This window comes from Egretta garzetta, unplaced genomic scaffold, assembly GCF_000687185.1.
Source record: "Egretta garzetta isolate BGI_Z169 unplaced genomic scaffold, ASM68718v1 scaffold397, whole genome shotgun sequence".
Classification (NCBI taxonomy): domain Eukaryota; kingdom Metazoa; phylum Chordata; class Aves; order Pelecaniformes; family Ardeidae; genus Egretta; species Egretta garzetta.
The window spans coordinates 6,709,689-6,732,535 of NW_009260493.1; the positions used below are offsets into that span (position 1 = coordinate 6,709,689).

At 41.1% G+C, this 22,847-nt stretch overlaps 1 protein-coding gene across 1 annotated transcript in view; it reads left to right on the top strand.

The window, feature by feature from the left end:
• Positions 1-2,532: 2,532 nt before the first annotated feature.
• MAP7 (microtubule associated protein 7) overlaps positions 2,533-22,847 on the top strand; it is a 106,150-nt gene continuing 85,835 nt past the window's right edge. Inside the window, exons 1-2 of the mRNA XM_035899878.1 lie at positions 2,533-2,659; positions 3,132-3,281. Coding sequence (XP_035755771.1) covers positions 2,533-2,659; positions 3,132-3,281 — 277 coding nt within the window. The remainder of the gene's footprint in view (positions 2,660-3,131; positions 3,282-22,847) is intronic.

The window sequence follows — 22,847 nt, forward strand, 5'->3', positions numbered from 1 at the left end:
CTGATAGGGGCTAGGTAAGCAAATAGTTATCTTTTTTCTTTTTTTTTTTAAGAACTTAACAGCCTTGCTACTAAAATTATCCACCACTTTGTTCCCTCAAGGGAGCATTGCTTTCATCACAGTTTTCATGTAGAAGTTCCCACATAGCTGAGACAAGGCAGACGTAAGCAAAACTTTCTTGCTGGGGGTACCTCAGGGATTTCTTTTTCTGCCCTAAACCAATGGATCGAGGGAGGGGATTTGTCAGCAGAGTCTGGTTTTATGCAGCGTTTTATGCATGTTTAATAATGTTATTAGCAAGTTGTTGGGTTTGTGTTTGGTTTTGTTGTGGTTTGTTTGTTTTTTTTTTTTACAAAACCCCAAGTACCTAAAGTTATGTGCTATCTTCTGTTGTAATAGGTGTCTTTTATTTGTGATAGGTTACAGGTGGCTAGGGTGCCATTTTATTAGGCATTTGGAAATGTGTTGTAGGCTGGCATAGTTTTTAACTACAAGGGCCTTGGGGTAAAATCATGCTGCATAAACTGAATGTGGTGTTGATCCTTTTCCTCTGTCAGAATTCATTTCTGCATTAGTAAGTCAACAGGAAGAAATATGTATCAATGCATCAGTTGCCTGTGTGTCATAGCCCAAATCCATCTTCATTAGCCTCTGAAGCATCAAACTTAGTCACTACTACATTTTGTACTTGGAGCAAGTCACTCTTATGGGTGCAGGGGATCCTGTAAGGACCAAGGAAGGCGTTCTCAATTTTGTAGCTGTTCCCCATGGTCCCTCAGATAATAGGGAAATGGAGATGCTGAAATGGTTATAATACCTGTAAGCTTGAAAGCCCCTTTGGAAGCCCCTCCAGTCAGGTGTATTTTTGTGTGTTAGATAATTCTTATCTGTTTTCAAATGCCAATTGAAGTAGTTTAGCAATTAAAGGCAATTGATCAAACAGAATGTTTAAAAGGGCAGGAATCTTTTCTTGGTGGCTTAAAACAGTGAAAGGGAGTGAAGTGGTATTTAACTAAGCTGCCATGTAAGTGTTGTGTTCTGTTGGCAACAGTCTTGGGCATGTATGAAAAGTACTCATGGTACTAACTATCATCCTCTTTTTGTGGCTACATGTGTACTGTTACGTAGTATTTGTGGTAGGCTTTAAGTGGATGGGATTTGAGGAATGGAGCTGTTTCTCTTGCAGGACAAAGTAGTAGCCTGTATAAACCCCAGAAGGCAAATTGCTGAGCTAAGGAACAGCTTGTGTTAGAGTTTTTTTTTTTTCCTACTTTTTTTTTTTTTTTTTGTTCACACCCTTTAGTACAAAGCGTCTTTAACTGTAGACAGATGTCATCATGTATAGCTTCCGTGTACGCCCAGAGAGTCCAAGGTGTAGTCAAGTGGCAGGATGTAGCCAGGAGGAAATATGTACCAGAGGTGGGCTGTGGGCTTGGTTCAGAAGTGGTGCCCTCCTGCAGAATACTTCTGGTTTGGTTGGGTGTTTTGTGCCTGTGCTGAAGAACAAGGAAGAATGGTCCAGCTGAGCCTTCAGGTGGTGCTGTGTTTTTTCTCCAGCCACTGGGCTCCTGGCTGGTGAGCCTGGCGTGTATGAGAACAGAGCTGTCCTGCCAGCTGAGCACTATCCAGGACTCCTCTGTAAAGAGCATCCCAGCCCACTGTGATACATACCATCTTGACTGTCATAAACTCTGACCCTTTTTCTTCAGTAGTGTTATCCATGTAGTTGAGGTGGCCGTGTACATCTGTATAATCTTGTGTTTTCAATATGAGCTACCTGCAGACTTGTCAACTAATGTATGTGCCGTCTTGTGGCAGGTGATCAAGTTACATCAAATTTCTCTAAAAAAAAAAAAACCAAAAAACCCCCCAAAACCAAACCCTGAAGTGGGGAAAATCCTGTAATTTTAAGATTATAGAGATGTTTTAGCTTGCAGTTTTTCTTCGGAAGTGTTTTAGAATAGTGAGCACACATTGAGTTAGAGGTGGAAATGGATGAAGATTAAGGTCTCGCAAGTAAAACATCCATCATGTTGCATAGTGGCGTTTGGAGCTGTGAAGGATGGAACATGCAGATTGCAAAACTTGTGAGCAAGCACTCTGTCATAAATGGCTCAAGAAAAAACAGAATGCCAATATATGAAGGAAATCAAACTAATTAAAACCACCCAGGCTGTTTGTATTTTGTTCATTTTGCAAAGTGAATGTTAATGGTTGGTGCTGTAAAAATAATGTGGTATAGAATATGCACTCCAAAAGTCCTTTTGTTGACCCTTGTCTGTATGAGCTAGAAATCCTGATTTTTTGATTTTTCACACCTGGAAGAGAATATTCCAACACCTGCCTGTAATTGTGGGTGTATGCATTCCTAATGCAGAAGGTATGCACTGCATAGGAAGGTGATTAAGTTAAGGGGGGGACGACACCCAACACATGCATATATGGAAGAAGACTCAGCCTCATTGTTTTAGTTTAGATTAGGCTGAAATTTCTAAACATGAATAAACAGAGCAGCTGGCAAAATGCAGGTTCATGCCTGGAGCCTTCCAGGCTTCTTTTCACTCAGTGCTCATCTGCTTGTGCAAGCGCAGCTCCATCCTCCCGCCGCCCTGCGAGGAGGAAGGAGCAGCCCTTGCTGCCGAGGTGCTTCCAGCTCTCCGTAAGCGTGCGGGAGACGGCATTCCCAGGGCCGGCTTGCTGCAGCTGAGGAGACAGCACTCATAGACCCCTTTTGATTAGGATGTGTCAGTGTTGTCAGGGCAACTGTTAACAGCGGCGTATCATATTTTCTCCTCTTGTGTTGCATGGTGAATATTTTAGCGTGCTGTAGCTGGAAGAGGGTTGCAGGGAAAAAGGTGCTGCAGCAAGGAACCCAGAGCTGTGGGCTGGGATCTGATTGAACAGGTTAAGACGGCGAAGAGCAGCATCCAAACCAATGTGCCTTTAATCAGGGCTTTTCTCAAAGGTGGGGAAAGACTGCAAGCCTTTCGCTGCCGAGTGGATGTTGGTATTTGTCGGCTGTTTGCATACTGCTTATCCATAGGGGATCTATTACAAGTGCTCAAATGAACAGGCAGCGTTGCAGCTAGCTGCTAAGCAGGGGCTGCAGTTCCTTACTTTTTTTAAATAAGCAAGAGGCAACAACAACATGCCTGGTTCAACTACTGCCCTCCGACAAGAGAGATTGAAGAAGACAAGTGCCAGGCCAAATCCCCTGGGTTTATTCACCATTAACGAAGAGGATGAGCAGCAAAAGAACGGGAATTCCAAAACACTGAAAGGTATGTCGCGGTTCTGCAGCGCGATTGGGGCTGTGCATGGAATATACAGCACAGCAGGCACAATGTTTTATTAGCTCTCCTGTGTGCTCTGGAGAGTCTGTAAGTGACTGGTGCAGTTTGGCAATGTGTACTGGCACCCACAAATGTGCCGTGCATGATCGGTGTCTGTACCTAAATGCCCTGGATTGTTATGCAATCGTCTGCTTAGGATATGAAGTAAAAAAAATACTTCTTGGTTATTAACCTATTTTTTTCCAGAAGTGATAAGGGTCCTGCATCAGCAATATATTGGTAAATTTGTGTGTTTTGTTTGATTTCTGTGCACAGTCTGTACAAATACCTATTAAAAAAAAAAGTGATTGTAGGCTTGGAAAATAGAGAATGCAGTACCAGCCTGTTATAGAAGACAGCTTTGCCAAAGACAACGTAAAATTAGCTATACTTCCATTCCTGTGCATAAGGGGCAGTATGCCTTTGGCAGAGTATAGGAAAAATACACATTGTTCAAATATGCTGACTTTAAGTCTGACAAAAAACCCCAAACAAACTAATTGTAATTGCTGAAGCAAAATACTTGTGGTGCTTAACGTAGGTGAGTGGTGGTGGCAGCAGGGGGATGCTGATAGCTGTTGATTTAGGACAGAGGTCTGTCAAGCCTGTGTAGCCACTGTGGGGCTTTTATCATGTAATTCATGTTTTCCACGTGGATCCTAGTGTTTAAATTCTGTTGGTCTGGCAGGGATCCCGCACCTTACAATTGTGACTGGAATTTTAAGAGCATTTTTATTCTTTTTTTTTTTTTTTTGATCAAGTGATTCCATTTATACGAGCACTCCTTTTTGTGGTCTTACGTGGGGGGAAAAATTGTATCATTTTTTGTTTACAAAACAAATATTAGTTTGTAGCCTCAAGACAGTGTTTCAAATTTCAGATGTTACCATTCTACCATGTAACGGGAGAGGCCACCAAGCATTTAAATAGCAAATTTATAGTATGTATATTAGAGCTGAATCATTTACAGCTAACTGGTTATTTTATTTTTCTTGAAGTAAAAGGGTAGCTTGGGTAGCTTGGTAGCTGTTAGAAACAAATTCAGAACTCAGGATTTTTTTGAGTTTGCAACTTGTACTTTTTTTTTCCTCAGAATAGTGAAGAACCTGTCAGACTTGAACATCATGATAAAATGTATATTGCTAGTCGTTAACTGCCTAATGTGTTTGGGTCTTGTGTACATAGTTACTTCTGTATATTTGAAACTGCCCATATAAAATGGGGATGCAAACTCTAGTGTGAGGTTATTGAGTTTTTAATGTTTTAAGAAGCGTATTACTTTCCTTTATCGTCTACTGGATGACTTCCAGAGTCAACAGTCCACAAATCTAAGAATCAATAATTTTCCTGGTTTTGTTCAGTGGCACTGATAGTTTCCCAGGGTAAAAGTTCTTGTTGACTTAGCTAGTGTTTTCTACTTGCAGCGGTTATACAGATGTGCTTATCCTTTGCCTCTTGTTGTAACTGAGGTTCCATTTTTTGATTATTCCTTTTTTTCTCTTGTTGCTGTGAAATGTTAAGTAGACAAAAGTGCACAGGAGCACAGACAGCAAACGAACAAGTGTATGTGGTTTTAATGTAAAAATTTGGTGGCTTACCTTGAATGCTGCTAGTGAGAAATAGCATAGGAGGCTGTACAAAGTATTTTGGATGTATACTTGTTTGGTTTTCTTTACTAAACGCTTAAAATGACTCATAGTGTCTCTAGAACACCATTTGCGTGCTGGTCCATGTAGTTATTTTCCCTTCTGTACATTTGAATATAAAACCGCAATCAGTGGTTAGGTGGGTTAGAGCTGGAATTGCCTGGTCACAAGGAATGCCTGTATTTAGGGTGGTGGTCTCCCTTCCCTACCTGGTACCAAGCAAGGTCACTCCAGCACAGCTCTGAGCAGAAACATAAGATATGTGATGGACCCATGTGAGGCTTTCTCAAGTCTTTATAGAGTCTGTTGTTACCTTACAGCGTTGGCTTCATCTTGGTTCTTTACCTGTCCTGTTTGGTCAACAAGCGGCTGCTGAGATTTTTCTTCCCCCCCCCCCCCCCCCCCCCACCCAACAACACCGTGCTGTTCTTTGGGGTGGGCTACATGTCATCTTCATCTGCAGTTTCTATAATCATGCTGGACATACAGCAGTTCAAAACCCAAGAGGTCTTTAGTGGATCTGATACTCCACAGTAATAAAGCAGCTTGTTCCTCCATTAAGGATATTTGAATATCATCACAAGTTTTAAAATAATCATCATTTTGGTAGTTCAGGTCTTCTCAGAATACTAAGGCTTGATTAGAGTTTGTATGAATGATTTTTGTCATCTGGAAAAAAAAATATTTATGTGGATCATGAAGTGGCTAATACTTGTGAGATTTTCTATAAACTGATTTCAATATCGGAGATTTCTTGTCTTTGGCTGTCTCTGTTGTATTCTGAGAAGTCTGGTAGGCAATGAGTTTGCTCCTCCAGAGTAAACAAATAATGAACTGAAAACTTTGTCAGATTAAAAAAAAAATCCTTGACAAGTGAACTTTGTAGCCACGTGCTCTTGATACTTCCTTTCCTTTGATGTTAATTGTGTTCACTGTTTTTTCACCAAATATTTTCACTTCCTTTCCTCCTTTCCACCCTGCCCCTTCCTCCCTAACAGCTAAATGCATGTTTTGGGAGGATGGAAAGGGGCAGCAATTGACTTCTGGATTCTGAATAATGTTGCTACTTGCCTCTGTGTATCAATTAGCTAACTAGTAGTTAGAAAGGTAAGAGAACTTTTTTGTTCAGTCCATGCCTGAGAATTTCCTACATGCCTGAATGTGAATTTCATATTGGCCTGTCTGTTAAGACATGTTTAATACTCTGCTAGATTTGGCAGGATTGCTGGCTGAAATTGTTGGTCACGATCGGGTGGGTGTATGTGGGGGGTGGGAGCATTCTCTTAGTGTTTTATAGTAGGGAACTAATTGTTCTTCTGCTAAATATGTTCCTTGGAAGCCCTGAAAGTTGTTGGTTGTTTTCACAGATAATGCTCTTCTTGGGAAACGAGTCTCATCTCCCTAGACATTCATGCGGGTTTGTCTTATTTTGGGTTTAGCTTTTTTCTGTTTTTTCTAATGGATTTGACAGTTTTCTTTAGCTTGGGGAGATGGGGGTCTATGGTTTGGGGGCTTGGGGGGTTTTGCTCAAGTTTTATTGCTTTCCGTTGTCATTTTGCCAAAATACTAGTTCAACCAAGCAAGCTTTGGTAAGATACTTGAAACTTAATTTGGTGAGCTCAAGTGCATGGATGACTAGAGATCTACAAAATCGCAGTTTAGGAAATGCAAATGTGGTGTCTCAGCCTGATTCTTTAAAGAGGTATTTTTATCACTGAATGTTAATGGAGGTAAAATTCATGTCATGTTTGTAATTGGAGAGCAGTGAGAATTGACACAGGTATCCAAGCTGTGTGGTACTTACAAAGACTTGTGATTACCCAGAAGACTTCAGGTAATAAATCTTGGTTACTGAATGTGAAATGAGGATGAACTTCTTACTGGGATCAGCATCTACCTAAAACCAATCTTGCAGGCATATCTGGTTTGATTCTGTGAAGCAGCCTCAGAAATCAGTGCACAGCAAAGTAATAGACTAGTGTTTCCAAAGGGATACTTTTGACAGCTTAACATTGGCACTTGCTTTTTCAATTGTTAAAGCTATGCTTCTGAATGCAGTATTGGCATTTAGAGCACACTTTTCACTCAGCGTTTTTTATTTCATAAACAGTCTTTCCGGAAAGATCTGGGTATATGGCTGCAAAAGCCTCACTTTTGCAGCCATCCTAAGTCTCCATATAAAGCAACATGCTTTTTAAATCTATTTCCCTTTCAAAACTTAGGACGTAATCATGCACGAAATACATCCTATATGTTTTATTTGGGCTACATATTGACATGCCGAGTGTGCTACTGTGGCAAGGACTGTGCTGTAAGCTCTTTGGGACAAGGCCTGCGTTTTTGCTGCATGGCTCTATTGCACCCACTGTTGCAGGGTCTTGAGGTCCAGCTGTTGTGCAGTAGAACAGTGCAAATAAAAACTACTTTGAGTTGCCTTTTTTACTATTATTAACAGCCTCTATTCTCCTCTCCTGTTATAACATACAAGAATTTTGCTACATAATGCACTCTTTGAACACAATTTGTACAGGTTTATAGAAGCTTATTTTGCACTTGAATTGTTCTTGGTTTTGGTCACCAGCTTTCCAGCAGTTCTACAACTATCTCCACAAAGAAACCAGACAAACCAGGCACAGAACCACACACTTAACAGCTTCAATGTTCCCTTAAAGCTTGTGTTGTAAAACAAATATTGTTTCTGTGACTGAAGATAGTGTGTGAATGTGGTTCACTATGTAAATCACCAAGATATGTCCATGTAGATTAGTGTTTAATTAAAGGTATCCATCCTGTGTGTCTGAACTTTGGCCTCAGCCGTTCTTTGAATTCAGGCATAAGCAATTCAATTCACCTTAGTATTTCCCTCCTCTGTCCTGTTGATTTTGCATGCCTCGGATGTAGTCTTAACTCTTACTCAATTTTATGAAATTTAAGTGATGCTTCCTATCCTTCCTCTTGTGCTGTGGGGAAACACCTTTACAGACTATTGATAATGGTGTGTTTCTAAAATTATCATTTGAAGAGCATAGAAAAGTAATGCTCATATTTCTGGATTATAAAGATGAATAATTAATAACTGACATAGCTACCTTTTGAGATTCATGGCAAATGAATGAGAAGACTAACAATGGAATCCTTCACCTGCCTGCTTATTTAAAACCTATCAAGGGAGTATACCCCTAATCTGCTGAGTGCTGCTGCTAATACAAGGCTAGACATATGTGCTCTAGGTCTCTGAACAGTAACACTGATTCTTTGTCATCCTGAAAACAAACAAGAGAAGGGCTTTTCCCAGTCCTTTGGTGCATGGCAGTGACGTCTGTGATTACCAGCAGATTTTGCTGCTGTTGTGTGGATGGTAATGTTTCTGTGTGATGCTGACTTCCGATGTAAGCTCTGTTCATCCAGAGATGAGAGAGGTTTCTTCTAGCATGGCTGTTTATGTGCTTAGTCTCTGTGTTCTGCATGTACTGGGGAAATATACATTCCTTGTTGAGCGCAGTTTGGCTAATTTGGCTAACTTTGAATTCAGCGGTTATTTTGTTGCTGTGTTTCTATGCCCAAACACAAACTTAAGATACCTGAAAGAAAAGGAAATTTGGCGTTGTCAAGGGCATTAAATGGATAGTCCTGGAAACTGAAACTGTATACCTACAAAACAGGTACTGCATGGGGTGTGGAAGTGTAATCTTATCCCACGCTGCGGAGTCTGTGCCTCAGGCTGAATCCAGAATGACACCTTGGTCTCTGGCTTCCACCACACTTCAAACCAGCAAAACTGCCTGGGATGGTGGTTCGCCCAGTGGGGCCTCTTAGCACTAGTCAGTAGGCTGACCTCCAGTTTGGTTTGGGCAGAACAGTGAGCAGCTGTTAAAGGCTGGTGAACTGGCTCACCAAAATCAAGTGTTGGAGGTTGTCATGACAGTTGGTAGCCTTATCTTGCCCATCTGCATTTGAGACAAAGTTAAGGGAAAGAAAGGGGCAGGGCTGAGAACCTGGGCAATGTTGGTTCATCATCCTGCACACTCCAGTGAGTTCTGCTAATGCTTCTCCACGCTTTCTCTTTTTTTTTTCTTCTAGCCAAAGCCAGAAGAGGGGTCCAAAAGTATCTGTGATTTTCCTGGATGTTTATTTAAAAACAACTCTCAAAAGTATCTGGGAGGTATATTGTTTAAAAAATCCCCTATATTCATTACCTAATTTGCAGCTGTTGGGTGTGCAGAAGGAAGTAGTATTTTTTCAGGAGGCTGCTACAAAGCTGTCTCCTTTGTAGGATTTCACTGTTCATAGCTGTAGGTGCTGGGTAACATAAAACAACTTATTTGTAATAAAGACAAGGAGATCCTAATATGAAGTAATTTATTTGCAATAAAGCAAAGAGACCATGCTGGAAGTCTCAGGGATAGCAGGGAATACGCCTGCAGACCAGTGGAGCAAATCTGATTTGTTCAGTCCCTCTGGCTTTCAGAGTGAAAGTCCCAGGTCTGAGGACTTGGCTTGTATTGTAACACAGTCTGTTCATCATCAAAGTGTGTGCTGGGATTACTGAAAGCTTATCTATGCTGGGTAAGAATCATCTTACACTTCTAGCTCAGCTCCATAAGAGGCTTCCACTGCTGATTCTGGAGGATTGTGTTCATATTTTTTTTTCCAACTGTTTTTCTAGGGGGAAACAGCCTGTGATCTATTCACGTGCTCAGGGAGCATACTTGACATTGAGTATGTGGATGGCAAAAATCCAAAAAAAGTCCAACAAAGTCTTTTAAAGTTTAAGATATTAAAAGGAACTCAGGTTAACTTGGCACGTGAACTGAGGGAAATCCTAATTAGGGAAAAGATTGTTTACTTACAAAAGTTACTTTGTAAAATTCAAAGTTATTTCAACTAAGATATAAATGATAACATAGTATTCATCAGAGCTGTCCATGTGAGAACCGGGTGCAGTGTTTGGTTGCTGTACTTGCAGCACAGATTGCTTGTTGGAAGTTTCGAAAAGATTGGAGTTCAATTTAATTTAGGCAATTCTCAAGAAAGCTTTATATAATAAGAAACACCACTCCTGGAAAATTGATAGCAAGCAATGGAGTTTCTTATTCACTGTTACTACTGTAAAAGTAGTGGCTTTAAAACCCTCAAAGTGGGAATACGATTCCAACTGTGGGGAAAATACATGTAAAAGGAATATAGATTTATGGTATCTTCTTACAGGAGAGAGAGAAACCTGGAAAGTGGTAGATCTGTCCAAGGAGGTCTTGTTGCATTCTGCTTTTTTTCCTGAAAACATGCAGATAATACTCTTTCAAGAGGTTTATACAGTAACATGGCATTGGAATAAGATGACAGCAAGAAGAAATGGACCTCTATGCCCTACCTGTACCACATTACACATACCTGAGTAGTACAATGTTTTTATTTTGCAGTAGAAAAACGAAGCAATAGCTAAGCACATATTCTTAAAATAAATATGTTGCAGTTACATCCCCTGATGGTTTTTGTGCTTGTGATGTTGTCAAGAGCCTTGGCAGTCTTGCTGCTGTTAGCAAGCTTGCTCAGGAGCTGCAGTATCCGTTCACTCCTTCAAAGTTACCTTTGCATCCAGGTATGTAGAAGTCTGACCTTATTTTTGAAGAGAAACCTTTTGCTTGTCATATCGAACTCCAGAGAAATTAATGAGCACTGGCCTAGTGTTGCTTCTGGCCATGAGCAAGTGATGATGGAACTCTGCTTGTTACTGGGCTCAGCTGAATCAGTGGGAGTACACAATTTTTCTGTGCAAACTCACACGTGTATGTTCTTTGCTTAGTCAGCTAACCACAGAGTACTTTTTGTGCCTTTTTTTCCCCTGCTTCTTTAAATTCAATCTGTACTTTAAAACTGGAGAACTTGTTTTTCTGGTATTTGAGAATCAAGTGTTCTAAGTGAAAAGCATCTCAAAGGAGTTTTGTATTATTATCAGAAGTCTCTTCAGATGTGACTTGTGTTTTTTAAGCTACACTAAGGAATTATTTAACCCTGTCCAACAAACCTCAGGCCACAACAGTCATGTGCCAGGAGAACAAATGCCACAAAGATAGATGCAATTTGCTCTGTTTTAATGAACTATCTTCACTCGCTGAAGGGGCATCTCTCAGTGCATGGTTTTGCAGCCAAGCAGTACTTAAAACTCCTATGTATGAGTTTCACCTATGCACTGAGCTGAAGCATGGTATGAGTAGATGCTGATGTCTGTGGATCAGATCTGTATAATGAAGGTGAGAGAGGCTATGGACAATGTTTAATAAGCAAATAGAAATGCAGATGAAACATCAGAAATGAAAGTAGGGAGTACTCTAAAACTCTGGCTTTCACATCTTGTTGCTTAAGGCAAAGTGTTTTTCAGAGGAGTGAATCACATTTACCAAATTCTACACAAAAGATACTAGATATAAGGAAGAAATTCTTTACAATGAGGGTGGTGAAACACTGGAACAGGTTGCCCAGAGAGGTAGTGGAGGCCCCATCCCTGGAAACATTCAAGCCCAGGTTGGACGGGGCTCTGAGCAACCTGATCTAGTTAGCGGTGTCCCTGCTCACTGCAGGGGGGGTTGGACTAGATGACCTCTAGGGGTCCCTTCCAACCCAAAACATTCTATGCTTCTATGATAAAACTGCCATCTCATTGATTTATAGGTTTGACAGCCATTGAATGTCCAAATTGTCCCAAACCCCATCTTACTGGTCTGTATGTACAGCTGGAGCGTAACTGCTTAGTCAAGCTCAAGGTAGGAATGACTAGGGATAGCATGCAGGTTGTTTACATTTTCTTGCTATGCTAGCAGTTTCAGAGGAGAAGCACTTGATTGTTAGCTTCACTTTCTCCTTTAAATGATTGACTTGCTGATAATGGGTGGAATAAATCAAGTCCTGTAGGCAGGTCACTGTCGCTTAACCTGGGTGCAGGTTTCTCCCAAAAGTAGAATTTGTGTCCTTGTACTAGAAGGGGAGACAAGAGGTTTGGAGGAGGCTATGCTGGCGGAAAGCTGAACTGCTGTGACAGTACTGACCCAGATCTGTAGCTGCTCTGTGTGCGTGTGTTTGTGCTGGGGAACTGTTGAGTTGCTCTGAACTAGAATAATACCTTCTGTAGCTTCAGTGGGATGATGGTACAAGCTTCTCCCTGCCTAACTGTTTGCCAGATTAAAAGCCCATTGAAGTTTTTGTTCCCTTTTATTTATGCTGGCTGGGCAAACGAATTATCTTCTAGTTGTTTCAGATCTGTTGAAGCCTAGTTTTGCTCTTTAGCTCTGTAGAGGCAACACAGTTTTTCTCAGGGATTAGCTATGCCTCTGTAGATTTGAGTTCATGTCTAACTTATAGTTTATCTATGTAGAGGTCAACAAGAGGAAACTGGGTTTGGAATCAAGAGTCTGAGCAAATCAAGCACAGGTATCTGCTGAGACCGGTGGGAAGCAAAACATGTAAAGTAGCTGTGATTCCAAATCGTAGAAATCTTCCAATTGATGCCCTTCATTTAGTTAGCTGAAGCACTCTTCCTTTTCTGCTACTAGTGTCTATACAGCTGGCTTCAGGGAAAGCAGGAGTTTCCTGTTAGAAGTCAGTTATGAATTTACAATTGGTCCTTAATCTGAGTAAGTGATTTTCAGCAGTGCATGTTGGAGGCCAGATTTATAACCAACTTGGAAGAGGAGGCAAAGAGTCAATCTTGCTTAGGAGCTGAGTTACTGAAAAACCTCAGCAACCCAGGAGAAATAGTCAAGGTACTGGAAGCCCCAGAAAGGACTCAATGCAAGCCAGGTACAACTGCTCACAGGTCTCTTCTGTGGTCTGCTGCTGATTTATTTTTTTTTTTTTTTGTCTACCATTGGAGGGTTGTGGAAAGAGGCTGGTGCCACTGTGTGCCCCTGAAGCCAGGAAATAATCTGGCTGGTGGAGTTTTGTCTTCGGAAATGGAGTTTTGTCTTCAGAAGGGCCTTGCTGCAGCCTAGTGCCATAGCCACCTCCTGTTGCATGGTATGCTGTGCTGTCTTTCCATATCAGGAATGGGGATACCTCCTGAGGGATCTGAGGGTAGTGGATGATGTTAAGAAGAATTTTTATTGTATGTGTGCTGGGAGACAATGAGAAAAGGGAGTGAGGAAGTAACATACACTTCCAAAAATAACATTTCTGCAGGATGCCTGAATTCTAATTTAATTGATGGGAATATGATTGTAGTGCTGATGTCTTGGGTAGAGACAATCTGTCTAGTTGAAATTCCAGTGAAAGATCCTGGACCTAAAATCTCATAACATCCTAAACCATACTGTTAAATGTGCTGAAGAGGCTTGATTTTTCCATTCCTGAATTCCAGATCTTTTTCAGCTTCATTTCAAACTCCTGCACAGGCAAGGTTTATTGTAGAAGTGCTGACGGAACTTGATTCACACTTGTATTTTAGTGTACAAAGCTATCTTGTTTCTCAATTCTGCTTCAGTGAGCTTTTCAGAAAGCTGTTTTGGAAATGCAGGTTTATCCAGTTATCCGCCCTTGACACGAGAAGTCATCCTTTTACGCAGCCAAATCTAGCTTTGTTTTTTTTTCCTTTTTCAAAGTCACTTTCCTCATTGCCTGCATGCTGACTAATGCACTGATGGAAGTTACAATATTAAATTTTGGCTTGTATGCTAAGACACCATGAATGACATCAAATGTGTCTGAACTGTTTTTGAAGACAGAGGTGTGATATAAGTGGAGGTCATGCTTGTTTATACTTCTGAGTCCAGCAGTAGCATTATGGTGGAAATGCCTGTCATCCCTTCTTAATTGTAACAGCTATTTCGTTGAGGAATGTGCACCGCATCTTGGACATGCAGTCCACACAAACTCTAGACAATGCTACTTTCACATTTTGTGTGCATTCCCTTCACTAGAAGGAAGAAAAAGTAGTTTGTGTTTCAAAAAAAAAAACCAAAAAAACCCCACCAAACCCAACTTTCTCCAGACATCTAGCTATGTTAAACTGCTGCGTTTATTTGCAGTTTGAACTGCAAAATAAGAGGGTAAAGAAAAAGCAGATGGCAGTCGCCATCTGTAAACCAGAAAAGGACAGCGATAACCAGCTGCTGAGTGAGGTACTGGCAACAAAATCAGGCTGCAGACCAAGCAGCTTGTGCTTGTCGTAGTGCCTGGGTTATCTGCGTTTTGGTATGTTCTCACACTTCCAATCTGCCTTTTCTGAAATATTCCATAATGTATTTATTTACTTTTGGGCCAGGATTTGTCTTTGCCAGGTTATTCTCAAGCTTAAGAAGCACAACTGTCATCTGGTTTGTGTTCAGGGAGTTTTTGCAAGCCTCACTGTCCCTGAAAGTTACCTGGACTGCTGCTGCAAACCACATTTCGGATGCTCAGTGTCACTGAAGATTGTATGCAGAGTAGCTTGGCTTTTCACTGCAATGTGTTTAACATAAATCTTTCTAGTCAATAACTGATACAGAGCATAGGAAAGCAGTATAGTGAGGACCATGATGCTCACACCATGATGCCTCCTTTTTCTGTTTAATCACCATCCTTACAGATTTCACTTATTTGTGGCATCTGCGTGATGAGCAGCTTTCCAAGGCTGAACTATTTAAGGTGACAATATGATGGTCTGATCTTCCTCTGCTGACAAATGAAGACAGCATCTCCATGATTACAGTGTGTTGGAGTTCTGAATAGGCTCCTGACCCCAAGGTTTTCAGAAGTGATTTATGTTCATCTTAGCTCTGCAAATGGGCCCTGCTATTGCCTGCTGTAAAGAGGAGTTCAGCGTGTCTCACTGCTACTAGCAGTGCCCTTTAACACTCAGTGAAGATTTAGCTTAAATTTTGAGAAAGTGAAGTTCTTTGGTCTGTCTTTTTATAATCCAGCCTTTGATTATGGAGTTTTCTTAAACTTGTCCTAGGATTTCTTTGCAAAAAGATCTAGATAGTTGCCAGTAGCAAGCTCTTACCACTAATCTATTCCCAGATGGTGAGGCTGTAGCTTTTTGCCATAAATCAAGGCAAGAAGATTCTGCTCATGATATATGTGGAAGTCTGCAGGCCAGTTTTTAGTGGAGTTCTCAGACAGAGATACTTTAGTATGTCTTTGACTTCTCCTGTTTGTGTGGGGGGTTTTTTTAGGTATAGGGAACAACAACATGGCCTTGTAAGTCACCAAAAGCTTTAAGAAGGATGTCTGTGTTAGTGAGAGAGGTTACCCTCATTTGCTTGTTACTGTTCACAATCGTTTGCCCTTTGTTGTATATCTTAAGAGTGTGGTCTGACATGTTGCAACCAGAGAGTCACATAAGCAGCCACCTGCCCTTGAAACCATGTAAGCTAACATAGCTTTAAAAAGACACAAGCTAGGGAGCACCCTGATGAGAAGGTTTACTTTCCTCTCTGTGATGTTAGTAACATCTCTCTTATCAGTCCTTAAAGAGATAATGATGCTCTAGAATAGTGATGCTCTAGAATAGTTGAAGAGGGCTGGTAGAGTTACAGCATATTAATAAACGGGGTGTTCTGTGGAGTAAGCAGGAACCGACAGCTGTAACTCAAAGTAAGATTTTGAATTTTTCTTGGTTACAAAACTTTTAGTAATATATCTCCAGGGGGTCTATTACATATTTTTGAAAGCCTTTGCCCTTCCCCATTTTTGACCAATTCTCTGCCACAGAATACCCAACCCGACCTGCTCACTTTGGTGGACTGAAGTGGTGTGAAAGTACACTGAAGGGGGCTGGGAGTAAGTGAGAGTCACAAAAATCAAGAGAAGATATAAGTATGGAGGCATGCTCTTCTCTTGAGGAAGGCTTGTTTTTTAGTTTTAAACCAACTGTCTTCTGAGAATGGTTATTGAAAAACCAGTTATTGATTGATTGACATTTCTTCTGAGACCTGTGTTGCAGACTGCCTTGTCATGTGAAAATTCTTGTGACTTGGAGAATAATTGGTGACAAATACCACGTCTAGTAACATTTACAGGCACAATCTCTGTTTCCTTCTCTGAGAAGGGGAAACTTGGTTTTGCAGGACATTCTGACAATAGTGATTATAGTGAGAGCTTTCCCATCTGACTCAAGTATTTCAGGCTGTGCAGTGATTATTGAATATTACTCTGTGGAAAAACAGCCAGCCAGCAAAGCTCCAATTCCTTGTGACTGAGCAACAGTGCACCTACTTCCCATTCTCTGCACAGCTTTTTCTCCCTTTCTCTTGTCCCAACTTGTTTGTTTGATTGACCTTTTACATGAATACTCTTTAAATTTAGCAGCATTAATTATATAATCCAAAGGGTTTAATCTGCAATATAACATATATATATATATATAAGTTTGTGATGTGTACCTCTTACAAAATTCTTTACAAAATGAGAACAAAATGTTTTGCCTGTAAACCTTTTGAGAAGACTCGGCTCCTTGCAAGTATTAAGAGGTGGTGAAATTGCTGTCTGCATATGCTTAAACTTTCACTCTCTCGTGCTCTTGGATCTTTAAATGGGAAAATCCAATGAGATCTGGCTTTCTTGTTATATAAACACACTGCCATGCAATTCTAAATGCTGAAGCCACCTTCCAAATACCTTTACTTTGTGCTGCTAAGTAGTGCAATGCTGGATTATGTATTATGCTTTGCTTTTTAAAGGGTGAAAAATAAAATGAGGAAAATAAGAAGGGATATGTTGGTGTCCTGTGTGCCTTCAAGATTAATTGGGGCTTTCTGCTGAAAGAGAAGTTAATTTGTGTTGGATGCAACTTGCTGCTAAGTGGAGCATTGAGGCTTATGTTAATTGGCTGTGGGGTCTTTTCTGCAGCTTCCCTGGCGCTGTACTCCCTGTTGACTGGGTTGGGAAGGGCTAGCAGGGGTCAGAGCTGCTCAAGCACTGATCCTTGCAGAGTAGGGGCTGTTTTAATGGGCCACTTGCATAGCATGTTGGTTGCGGTCCACTGAGCTCTGCCTTTTATGTGCCAGTAGAGCCAAAAGCTGAGTGTGCGGAGGTGCTGGTAGCCAAGCAGATGGCAATGGAGATTGCCTGCCAGGGCGATTTGCTGAGCAGGTCTGTTGCCGCTGCATTGGATTGCCTATTCATGGCCCTGATGAGATGTAGATACATCAGTTGTTACAGTCTTTTAAACAGTTTGAATTTCTTTTGGTAAACATTGTAGATACAGTGCTGCCCGGTCAGCCTAGGAAATCACAAATTTTAAAGTATTTCCATTCCCTGTTTCACCCAGGTAAGGCATTATACCATATTATAGTGTGGTTTGTGATTTCAGTGAAGTATAGGGGCTAAACTTTTTTCATCAGTGCTGTTTGTGTAAGTGTTCCCACTGTCTGTGGCTACCTTTTTGGGGGACATCTCAATGCCAGCTGATCCCCAAAGCTTTCTACAAGCAAGGATTGCTACTGCACCAGTGTTTCTATCCCAGCCTCTCTGGCGAAGTAGAAAGCAGTGCTGTGCTGAAGTGCCTAGGGTGAAAGTTGACTTTTTTGACATGAAGAGAAGCCCTGCATCTGCTTTTATACGAAAAGGGTACTACCCTTCACCCACATGCTATAATAGAGGTGTATCGCAAGGCATCATTGACAAATATTCCAGTACTTGAGATCTGATTATTTGAGAAAGAAAATATATAAGTATTGCTAAGGCATTCCCTCCTCACTCCCAGATAAGCAAAGTAGGAACACTTGTCTAGGGGGGAAACAGGGGGTCTTTTTTTTTTTTTAAGGGGCCATTGTGTCTAAACAAATACAGATGTAGGCAGATTACTAATGCCAGCTGGAGTGTGAGAAGAGGTTATACTGTAGGCTGTACTGCAAGCTTTGGCAGAATAAAACACAGAGCTTTCAGACAGTGAATCTAGATCCTGTTCTTGCTGTTAAATCAAGTACTTTTCTTCTAAGAGTGGGAAAAACCGTGCTAGACTGTTGCCTGCAGTAGTTAACTCTTCAAATAGATGAACACTGAATTTTGTAGTCTGTTATCACAACTGGAAAGATGTCCCATTGTATCAGTTGGAGCCCACCTATTAAAGGATTTAAGTACTTCAGTTTATGAACACTGAAAAGCTAGATTTCATGTGTACTCCTTTCCCATAGTTGATAAAACTTCTTCCAAATGTCTTTTAATAAAGCCCTCTCTGAATAGGAGTTGAAGCTGGGAATTTAAAAAGTGTATCAGGAAAAAACAAGGCTTACTGACCTTGAAGTATTTAAAATACTGCATGGGATGGTTGCAACTGAATGGTTTGCTCTTTTCAGAGCTGGAAACATTTTGCGCAACTGTAATCCTGTCCTATGTAGTTGTAACTCATGAGTAGTGCAGAGCTAAGCCTGTCATAAGAACAGGTGCTGTGTGTGGGGAATGTTAGAGAAGTCTGTCTGGCAAGAAGATGCATGGTAAGACTTGTACAAAACCATTAAAAAGGCTGGGCCAACTTTGTCCTTGTAATTCTTCTGAAGCAAAGTAACTTGAAAAAGTAGTGAATTTGACCTCCTGCTTTCAGGCTTAGAGCACTTATCTTTTTCTCTTGATAATGGACTGAAAGCACTTATTGCTGTCTTCTGGATCTCTCTGGCTTTATTGATCTGAACCACATTTTGCAAGTAAATAATTAGAGGTCTAATTCTTGCTTGAAGGAAATAACCATACAGTATCCATTTCAAAGAATGAGACAGCTTCCAAGGACTGTAGTCCCTAAAGCTGCCTTGAAATTGGTGCAAGTTTCTCATCAGCCTTTGAATCCCAGATCTGTTTATCTTCGGAATTCATGATGGGTCTGCATAGTCAGCTGTATCTCAAAATAATGCAACTATAAAAAGTTTTATAACTTTGTACTGGAGTAACTACTCTTAAAAAAATCCTTTCTTGGGAAGTGGGGAATTATTATGTTATTAGGCAACTTGCAGAAAGGGAATTTGGAGTAGGACACTTGTGAAATGGTCTGAATCGCCTCTCCCCTCAGTCAGGGCGGAGGCATGCTGGCAGGACTGCAGGTCGTGCTGCTCCTGCACAGCCTGGTATCGCTTGTATGGAAAACCAAAGGGCTTCAGTCCTGAAGCACCCAGGCTGCTACTCACCAGAGAACAGGGCTCTGTAGGATTTAATGGGAAGATAGGTTAAGAGTGTCTAGCATGGGGAAGAAAGGCATTATGAAGAAGTTGTTATTTCTACTTTAATTGTATTTTTTTTATTCCTGAAATCTTGCTTTTTCACACTTCATGTTTATTTGTTGAAATGGTTGATTACTTGGGCTTCCCACAAGATTGCATTGTTTGTTTACCTGGAATAGTGTCTATTTGTGTGCCAGCTAGCATTTCTGACTTTTCTCGTGCTTCAGAGTTTCCCAAAGATCAAAGCTGCATTTATGAGAACTGGAGAGGCATCATGCTGGACTAGGACCAGATTCCTTGGGTTTGTTCTTATGCTATTGGCAGTCAATGTCTAGATTGTTTTGCAGCTATACTATTAATTTGCTGCACTACTTAAACTGTGGGGACCTGGCATTGGATTTGACTCTACTGCATTTATTTTATTGGAAACAATGCATCATGACTCAGAGAGAGAGAGAAGTGTTAAAATGATGGATTGTGAATGTCATCCAGTATGTATAAAGTCAGCACTTTAAAACACAAAAGCTAGAAGTGACTGTGCTGATGCAGTTAGCCTGTGCCTTAGAGAGAGCATCATGAAAAAGTGGTATGTTCAATTCTTTCATGTGTAGTCTCTCAAGTCTGAGTTATTTAATAGTGAAATGGTCCCAAAAATTATTGGCTAGCTTTGGAGGCTTGGGATGCTTTTGGGGGGTTGAGTTTTTTCTTTTTTTTTTTTTTTCCTTTTTTTTTTTTTTTGTGGCAAGTACTTTAACTTGTGCAAATGAGGTGGCTGCTTTAAGACTAGGCTTTGGCTGCAGCTTACTAACTGCCTGAAATAACACTTTGGGGAGTAATGAGGCTACTGAATCAAATACTAAGCTGCTGCATGGTTGTTCAGGCTCTATTCACTGTTCCAGTAATTGCTGTGTTTGATAGTGTGGCTCTGTTTTCTAAATCTTCACCAAATTCCTCAGTTCAGAGCTGTTTCCTCAGAGAGCTGCCAAACACAGAGCTTAGCTAAATGCAGAAGAGACTGTTCTTTCCACAGCATTTTGTTTGCTAGGAGAAAGGGGAATAGCTTGGAGGAAAGGTGCACCAGCACACAAGGTGCAATTCCTGACAGTTTTTGCAGAAAAGATATGTAGGTGTGTTGTCATGTCTAGATACAGATGTGCTTATAACAAAAGTGAATGGGTAGTGTTTCAAAAGGTTACACATATGCTGTGGCTACTGTAGTTACCCATGTAACAGTTTGTGACAGTACAATAAAACACCATTATGGAAAATTTCCTAAGGAAAATAGCATACCCCCTGAACTGAAGCTGAAGTTCCCATGTCTTTCCAGTAATAACATCCTAATGAAACAGATTTTAGCTGCTATAGCCTGTGTTTGTAGGAACTCCAAAATGATAGTAATAAATATAACTATTTTCCTTTTCTTGACACTGCTTAACTGCAAATTATGGCACGTCAAGCTTCTGGATTCTGCTCCATTTTCATTCTTATTAATGAAGCCTACATACACTGCTGCTTAATGCTAACTTCTTGCAACTGAAATTTGCCTATTTTTGCTCAACAGTGGAAGCCGTGACTCTTCTGATAGCCTCCTACAGAAGACTGTATCAGACATCACTGCTTAGGTACATACATGTGTGGAATAACTCTCTTAAGTTCTCTCCTCCTCTAGCACACTGGGTAGGAGGGAAGCAAATCTCAGACTTGAGCAAATTCCCTCATAACCATATTATTAATCAAAATAGCTGTTTTTTTAATATGGATTCTATGGCTATAGGCCTAACTGAAATACAAATAACGCTTTACTATAGAAATGCTTGAAACCAAACTGGTGTCGGTTCCTTCAATAAAACTATGTAATCAAATGTGTACTTATGGGTTAAAAAAATTATTCATAGAATCATAGAATGTTTTGGGTTGGAAGGGACCCCTAGAGGTCATCTAGTCCAACCCCCCTGCAGCAAGCAGGGACACCACTAACTAGGTCAGGTTGCTCAGAGCCCCGTCCAACGTGGGCTTGAATGTTTCCAGGGATGGGGCCTCCACCATCTCTCTGGCTCTCTGGGCAACCTGTTCCAGTGTTTCACCACTCTCATTGTAAAGAATTTTTTCCTTCTATCCAGTCTAAACCTACCCTGGTTTAGTTTAAAGCCATTACCCCTTGCCCTGTCACAGCTGGCCCTACTAAAAAGATTGTCCCCATCTTTCACATAGGCCCCCTCTAAGCACTAAACGGCCACAATCAGGTGTCCCCACAGTCTTCTCTTTTCCAGGCTGAACACTCCAGACAGCAGAGCAGAGGGGCAGAATCCCCTCCTTTGACCTGCTGGCCATGCTTCTCCTGATGCAGCCCAGAGTACGGTTGGCCTTCTGGGCTGCCAGAGCACATTGCCGGCTCATGTCCAGCTTTTCATCCACCAACACCCCCAGGTCCCTCTCAGCAGGGCTGCTCTCGATCCTTTCTTCCCCCAGCCTGTATTGATACTGGGGGTTACCCAGTATCTTGCACTTGGCCTTCTTGAACCTCATAAGGTTCACACAGGCCCACCTCTCCAGCCTGTCCAGGTCTCTCTGGATGACATCCCATCTTTCTGTTGTGTCAACTGCACCACTCAGTTTGGTGTCATTCGCAAACTTGCTGAGGGTGCATTTGATCTTGCTAAGTCATTGATGAAAACACTAAACAGCACCGGTCTCAGTACGGACCCCTGAGGGACACCACTTGTCACCGGTCTCTGCACATTTGGATCATGTTGTTGGGCACAAGAGCTTTCTTCAGCATCTAAGGAAACTTCTCAGGCTACCTGGGTCATGTAGATATTCCTTGTTTCTGGCAAATCATGAGGACTCGAAGAAAGATGTGGTGATGTGGTGTTCCTCTTCCTGGAATGGGAACCACAGAGCACTTGCAGTATCAGTCAGCTGCCAGTCAATTACCCTGCTGTTCTCTTCTGGCTATGCTTTGCTGTACGTAGGTTGTTCCAGGACAGCCGTGGAAGTGATTAAACTTTCAAAAAGGGCAGAAGGGATCTTTAGATTGTTCTTTGGTGTTAAGCCATTGCACTCAGCTGTCTTCAGCAAATGCACTTTGGAGTTTGGGGAGCGTTTTCAACATGAGAGCTCTGCTCTCAGAGTACCAACGCTGTTATTTAATTGTTCTCTCTGGTGTTTATATACTAGCCTGCTCTTGAGTGCATGCAGTTTTAGGCCTGCATGATACAGGGAAAGGAGACTTTTACCAAAGCATTAAAAAAAAAAAATCTATTAAGATTCACAAAGCTTCTCTTTTTAAAAAAAAAAATAAAAAATAAACATTTTTGGGGAATAGGATGGATAAAAGAAGGACAGAGCTCACACAGTGGGCCAGGAGCAAAGCTAACTACAGTTAAGGAGCCCTGACTTCTGCTTATTCTCATGCCACAGTGAATATTGACTTCTACAGAAAACAATTTAGGTAGTATTATTGCTGCTGGGGGGGGGTGGGGTGGGGAGAAGTACCTACTTGTTCAGATTTTCAAGAGCTTTTTCCATTAATGTACCAAAAGAATTTCATGAGGACATTGAATCTACAGTGGAAGCATGTGTCTTGTCAGGAGAGTTTTCAGTCCCATAAATGTGATTGCCTCTTGGTAACCAAAAAGGAAACAATGAAAAATATCCTTTTATGTTTTGACATAAAGAAGGGGAAAAAATTTAATAACTCTGTATATGTATGAGAACTGATGGGCTAATTTATTATGGAGACATTTATA